Source organism: Myodes glareolus, chromosome 9 (genome assembly GCF_982192425.1).
Source record: "Myodes glareolus chromosome 9, mMyoGla1.1, whole genome shotgun sequence".
Classification (NCBI taxonomy): domain Eukaryota; kingdom Metazoa; phylum Chordata; class Mammalia; order Rodentia; family Cricetidae; genus Myodes; species Myodes glareolus.
In genome coordinates this window covers 47,330,973-47,338,097 of record NC_142034.1, presented here as the reverse complement: position 1 = coordinate 47,338,097, position 7,125 = coordinate 47,330,973, and the positions used below count along the sequence as shown (strand labels likewise).

At 49.0% G+C, this 7,125-nt stretch overlaps 1 protein-coding gene across 2 annotated transcripts; it reads left to right on the top strand.

The window, feature by feature from the left end:
• Positions 1-2,454: 2,454 nt before the first annotated feature.
• Liat1 (ligand of ATE1) lies at positions 2,455-6,701 on the top strand. 2 transcript variants are annotated; one of them, XM_085695340.2, is made up of 2 exons: positions 2,455-2,746; positions 6,137-6,701. In XM_085695340.2, exons 1-2 carry the CDS (start codon positions 2,542-2,544, stop codon positions 6,613-6,615), a joined length of 684 nt encoding a protein of 227 aa, XP_085551466.1. In that variant the 5' UTR covers positions 2,455-2,541; the 3' UTR covers positions 6,616-6,701. The 2 variants fall into 2 exon arrangements, with proteins under 2 accessions (XP_085551466.1, XP_085551465.1); XM_085695339.2 differs by having other exon boundaries at positions 2,458-2,746; positions 6,134-6,701.
• Positions 6,702-7,125: the final 424 nt, after the last annotated feature.

The following is a 7,125-nucleotide window of genomic DNA, read 5'->3' as shown; positions in this document are numbered from 1 at the left end:
CCAATGAGAGTAGTACCAATTCACATTGTACGAAAAGACTGTTCCACAGCAGTTCCACACGGGGTAATAAGAAAATCTTGTCTTTAAAAACCGAGGAGGAGGAGACAAGAAAAAGAAAATATTTAGGGAGAGCCTCGAGAACTGAAGAAGCCCAGGATTTGGTGGCTGGGAAGGGAGGACGAATCTGCAGTGAGTGGCCTGCGAACCACAATGCTGCTCAGGGCTGATTGTCTCCCCCAGCCCCACGTGGTAGAGACTTGCTCTCCAGAGTGGCACTAATCAGAGGTGCCAAAAACTCTGAGGTGGGGCCAGTGTGAGGCCTTTAGCTTCCCCCAAGGGGCTTGTGAGATGCCACTTCCTTCCCTTTTCTCTTCCTCTCCCCAGCCATAAGGGGAGATTTTACCCACCTTGGGCTTGCACCACAATGGGACGTCTCCCCACAGGCCCAGAGCTATGTACCTTCTGATTCTGGGCCTAAACCTCTGAAACCTATTTTGCTGTTTTGAGACAGGTGTCATTCTGTAGTTTAGGATGGCCTGGAACATATTATGTGGCCCAGGCTGGCCTCAAACTTGTGGAAATCCTCCTGCCTCAGCTTTCCAATGCTGAGATGTTTGTTTTTGAGTAGAGAAGGAGATCTGTAAGCAAACCCCAGACACAGCTAGCAGTGGTCAGCTGCGAGCAAAGGATAGCTGTCGTTTATCTTCACGTGGCTCTTTTTCCATGCCATTTACTTAGTGTGTGCGCCTGCATACGTGCGAATTCACGAGGAGGTCCAAGGCCAACTTTCTAGAGTCTGTCCCCTCCTTTTACTGTGTGAGTCCTGGGATGGAATTCCACTTGCCAGGCTCGGTGCTCAGTGCCTTTGCTGCTGAGTCACTCCACCAGCCCTTGCTTCTTTTTTTAATTGATATTTTTTGAGCTCTATGTTTTTCTCTGCTCCCCTCCCTGCCTCTCCTCTCCCCCTTCCAACCTCCCCCAAGGTCCCCATGCTCCCAATTTACTCAGGAGATCTTGTCATTTTCTACCTCCCATGTAGATTAGATCTATGTAAGTCTCTCTTAGTGTCCGCATTGTTGTCTAAGTTCTCTGGGATTGTGGTTTGTAGACTGGTTTTCTTTGCTTTATGTTTAAAAACCACCCAGTATATGAGGTGCTGGTGATCAAGCACAGGACTTGATGTATGCTAGGCAAGCATGGTACCATCCAAGCTACACCTCAGGCTTTTGGCAGTCATATTTGGATAATATGACCTGTGGTGGCTAAACCTGAAAGAAAAGTAAGCAACAGAGCATATCAGGCCTTTCAAATTATATTAATGAGCTTGGTCTTGTTAAAACTGTGGTGCTGGATGACGGGACACTTGGGTCTCCCACTTGCTATATAAGCGCCCCACCATTGAACTACATTCCCCAGCCTGTTAGTACAGTCTTGATAAGAATTGCCGTGGGGTGGGGGTGGGGCTGAGGCGGTGGCTAGCAGTTGGCAGCACTTGATGCTCTCGCAGAGGACCCAATCTGGGTTCCCAGCACCACAGCTCCGTTCCCGGGGGCCTGGTGTGCCTCTTACCTCTGAGACAGCATAGGCGTGAAGGAGATAGAACCATCTCTACTTGGTCTTGCCCTGTGTACTCCGGCTCACAGCAGAGCTCCAGTAAATTAAAAACACATGCATACAACCTCAACAAGAGGTACATATACATTCAGGTGAAACATACACAAAATAAACATTAATAAATGCTATTATTTTTAAAGAAAAGAAATTTTGTTTTGTTTGTTTTTCAGAAACAGGGTTTCCTTGTGTAACAGTCCTGGATGTCCTGGAACTCACAGAGATCCGCCTGCTTCTGTCACCCGAGTGCTGGGATTTTAATGCCACCACCGCCCGACAGAAAATTCTTTTTATAAGGTGCCAGGACTGGTAGCTCATACCTGTAATCCTAGTTACTGGGAGGCTAATGCAGGAAAACCGGGAGTTTCAGGCCTGCTGGGATACAGTGAGAGTTTCAGACCACCCTGGACAATTTCTTAAAGTGGGCGGGGGGGGGGGGCGGGGGGGGGCGGGGAGCAGACAGCAAGAGCCCATGCCTGTAATCCCAGTCCTTGGGAGCGGGTACAAGAGGATGAGGAATTAATTCCAGGTCAGCCAGCTTGAACTTTATGAGACCATGTGTCAAAACAGATAAAATCCCTCTTTTGATAAATAAAATAAGATAAAATAGAAAAAGAGATAAAAAGAGAAAAAAAGAGCTATCATTTAAAATGGCACAGAAGTGACTAAGATATATCACTGTCAGCTCAAGCATTAACAACCTCTATCCTGCTTCTCACTGTTCACCTTGACTTACCAGATCGCAAACAAATCGAAACACGCATGCGTACGGCTAGAGGCACAAGAGGCCCCTGGCGGCGACTTCGTGGTGTGCTTGCGGCGAGGGGCGGTCGCCATGGAGACGCGTGGCCGGGCGGGCAGTGAGCGCCTGGAGCCCGCCCGGCGCGGGTCCTCGGCTGTTCCCGGCGCAGGTCGCGGTCCCGCGGGCGGATGGCCGGCCGCGGTGGCACTGGAGCGGAGGAGTATGGCGAGGAGGGCGAGGACGAAGAGGAGGAGGAGGCGCGGGAAGGAGGCGCTGAGGGCTCCCCGGGGTCCAAGCTGCCCCCCATCGTGGGCACCACCTCCGATCTGGCCAAACGGAAGTTGAAGAAGAAAAAGAAGAAGAAAAAGACCAAAGGTTCGGGCAAGGGCGACGGTAAGAGGAGCAGCTAGCGAGGCTGCTTTGGCTCTTGGACCTGAGATTCCTCTCACAGATGCCCCTTCTACCTGGAAGTCACCTCAGGCCAGAAACAGACACCATACCCGGACAGTGACACAGGACACTTTGGGACAGCCCAGAGATGCCCTGCCTTACCCATAAGACTACATGCTCACCACCAGAGACCCCTTAATTACCAAGGAAGTCTCTACCAATTTTAGTCCCAATATATCCAAAGGCCCCCTCCTCTGAAACCCTCAATATCTAAGTATCCTCCACCCCACACAGATACCCCCCACAGATACCGACACCAAGAGCCGTACACCTAATTTATGTATACCACGTCCTTTCAACTTCCTAGCCCCTCCGACAAACAAACCCTTCCAAATAGACTTCTCAAAGAGAGTAGCCCAGAAGGAAAGCTACTAGTTGACACGCCCACACAGGAACAGATAGACTTCAGGCTCTCTCCTCTCTAGTAGGAATCACCCCATGTAAATAAATGTAGACAGAATCCTCCGGGAATGGACTCCACCAAGGGACAGCCATATACTGCATTAACTCATGGCGGTCCCTTCTCATCCTGCCATCACCTCCCACACTTTTTGTTGTTTTGATTTTGGATTTTCAAGACAGTGTTTCTCTTTGGAGCCGTGGCTGTCCCGGAACTCGCTCTGTAGACCAAGCTGGGCTTGAACTCAGAGATCAGCCTGCCTCTGTTTACCAAATTCTGGGATTAAAGGTGTGTGCCACCACCACCACCACCTAGCGTTACTAACACTCTTTACACTGCCTTCTTATAGCAATATGACACTATCCAACTAATCTAAAGTATGGTGGCACCTTCATGCATACACATGTAGGCTACACACATGTGGATTTGGTTAGGTACTTATGTAGATGCATAGATGCCAACACAAATTGCACTAGATACTAGACACTTTCATGCATAGATATACCCTTAAATCATAACCATACAGGTACTTTAGACACTCACATGCATAGATACTGTTTAAGTGGAAGCCCCACCTTGGTCCCACCTCTCTCTCTCTCTCTCTCTCTCTCTCTCTCTCTCTCTCTCTCTCTCTCCAGTTCTCACCCCAGATTAAGCCCACCAAGCTGTGGCTCCTTCCCCTGAGATGCTCAAGATCACACCTACAGGGTAGTTAAGACCCTGCCCAAAGACCAGCCACGTGATTTCTCTCCTGCTTTCTTCCCCGAGAGTCACCAGGAGTTGCTTTGCTTGGATTAAACCTGGTTTTATTAATTCGGCTGGATTTGGTTTATTGCATAGGTGGAGAAACCCACAACTGGGGATATCAAAAAATACTTACCAGATACCCCCCAAAAAACATTATACCCACACAGGTGTTCTAGGCACTTACATTCATAGACGTGCACAAACATCACACCCACAACAGGTAACTCTAGTCTTGCTCACCAAGACCTTCACCTGCGTGCACATACACCAGCACCTTCCAGGAACCCAGAATCCCTGCCTCTCCCTAAGTTCAATCATAGAACCCCCAGATATCCTAGCAAAGACACCTAGTGCCCACGCTAATGAGGAATGCAGCAGTGAATCAGGATGACTCCGTTTGGCAGCGATGTGACTCCAGTGTCACCTGTGTGGCTTTGGCCAGCAGGAAAGTGGCCCTGACCTCTGGCATGGCGAGACATGGGCTCAGGTGTTGGGCACTGGCTGCACATGCAGTGTGGGTAGTGGAAGGGGCTGCAGGCTTCCCACAGTGCTGTGGTTTGGGAAAGGAGCAATGGGGGTTATCATGACTTCTGCAGGCAGAATGGAGCTAAAGGGAGGGAAAGGCAACAGATTCTCAGTGTACCAGCAAAACACGGAGTTCGCTTTGTCTTTTTGGCGCAACTTTTGACTGTAGGAATCAAACTGTTAGCAGAGGACACCAGATAGTTTTCAGAGAATAGGAGGGTGAGGAAATGTCGAGACTGAACTGTATTATTATTATTATTATTATTATTACCTTAATCCTCCCACAGCTTGCCTTTTTTGAGGAGATATAAAACTGAAAAAGGAGCTGATGAAAGAATCGGCATTTATAGCATTTACAAGCAGTTCTACAGTGCTAGAGATGTGAAAAGAGAAAAAGGGAGAGGGAGGGAGGGAGAGGGAAGGAGAGGGAGGGGAAGAAAGGGGCGGCAAAGGCACATAAGTGTCCCTGGGCTCTTTTTGTAGCTCAGGTGATAGAAGGTTTGCCTAGCACCCACAGAGCCCTGGAGTCCATCACACCAGAAACCAGGGGTGCTGGTATATGCTTGCAGTTCTATCATTGGGAGGTGTAAGTAGAAGTTCAAGGTCATCCTAGGCTGTTTAGGGAGCATGAAGCCAGCTTGGGGATATGTGAGAATCCATCTCAAAAAAGAGAGAGAGAGAAAAAAAGCCAGGCAGTGATGCCTCACGCCTTTAACCCCAGCACTCAGAAGGCAGAGACAGGCAGATCTCTGTGAGGTCGAGGTGGTCAACCAGGTCTACAGAGCGAGTTCCAAGGATAGCCAGAACTGTTACACAGAGAAACCCTATCTTGAGAAACCAGGGGGGAAAGAAGGAGAGGGAAAAAAGGACAAGAAAAAAAGAGTCTGGAGAGATGGCTCCATCGTTAAGAATACTTGTTCCTGCAGAGACCCAGGTTCAATTCCCAGCACCCACATGGTGGTTCACCGCCATCTGGAGATCCAGTTCCGGGGGATCTGATGCCCTCTTCTGACTTCTTTGGGCACCAGTTATGTGCATGGTACACAAACAACATTCAAGCAAAACACTTACATATAAAAAGTAAATAAATCTTTAAAAACATTTTAAGGAAAATAAAGAGCATTTCCTGGTTCAGTGCACTACTGATTGCATTATTTGTATTTCCCCTGTGCCCTCTCCACCTTTCCCCTCCCGTTTACCATACAGTGTCTGAACAGGTGTAGAGTCACAGACATGGGAAGAGTATTTGGTGTGCAGGTATGAGGTTAAGTTGAGGGAGAGCAGATGCAGTATGAAGAACAGGACACCAGGAGTCATACGGGCCTTCAGATTTGGCTTCGCCTTTTGTTGCTTGACACTAACAGTTAATGAAACTTTAGGGTCTCTTTAGAGTCTCTTGGTTCCCTGGTTGGGGTGTAGGTTGTGGCAGAGCTTATATTTAGCATGCACAAGATGTGGTGTACCCACAAAAAGAAAAAGGTGCCTCTGGCACTAAAATACTTGATGAAAGCATCCAGGCAGTGGCGATGTCTCGGGTTCCTGCCATCTGACCCCTGGCTAAGGGCGGGACTGTCCCTAACATCACTGGTTCATTGGGCGTTCTAGCGGGCACAAGGGCATTCTAGCAGGCACAAACATTTGTCTCCTCACCTCCTCAGCAGATAAGCATCACAGTCGAGGCCGGAAGAGTCAGCCGCTTTCTTCATCTTTCCACGACATCCTAAATCCCCACAAAGACCATGGCTCAAGAGCAGAGCCCAGAGATAAAGAAGAAACTCGGCACGGCATTCCCTATTCGTGCGGCATGAGTCACCCCTACTTTACCGAAATAGAAGAGAACCTTTCGAACCAGATCAATGAGAGTCTCCGTTGGGATGGGGTTCTGACCGACCCCGAGGCAGAAAAGGAAAGGATCCGCATCTACAAGATGAACCGGAGGAAGCGGTACCGGCTTGTGGCCCTCAAGGGCTTCCACTCGGATCCCAGCACGGAGGAGAGCGTGGAAAACCTGCCCTACCTCTCAGACAAAGACTGTGGTCCGAGCAGCAAACAGCCCAGCTCCAAGGGCGACCACGCGCATAGCTACTTTGAGGCCACAAAGCTCCTGCACCCCGAATTAGCCACCACTGCAGCAGAGTGACATCTGTCCACCCGGCTCCCAGGTTCCTGCTTGCCACGCGTTTATATGTTTAAAAAGAATCATAATAAAAAGAAATCAGACCAGAACCCAAAGGAAGCCTATGCTTGTAGTGTGGGGTTGGTGTCCAGGTACCAAGGAGTCACCATCCCCGTGCAGAAAGGTACCCCTGGGACTGGAGAGATGGCTCCGCGGTTAGGATGTGTACTGCTTTTCCAGAGAACCCGAGTTCTATTCCCAGCACCCGCATCAGGCTGCTCACAACCCTCAGCAGCAGGGGAATTCGATGCTTCTGGCCTCCTTCATAAGCAGGTACACATGCACACACGCACACACGCACACACGCACGCATACAGGGTTAAAATGGTAAAAAAAAAATAAATTTAAAAGGAAAGCATTCCTTTTGTGAGCACAGTGCTGTGCCTATCGGAATTTCCTTTTTCTTAAGTAAGCCATCATCTCTGTAATTTAATTTCTCAACACAGTTTGACATTTGTAAGTTGTTCAGAAAAA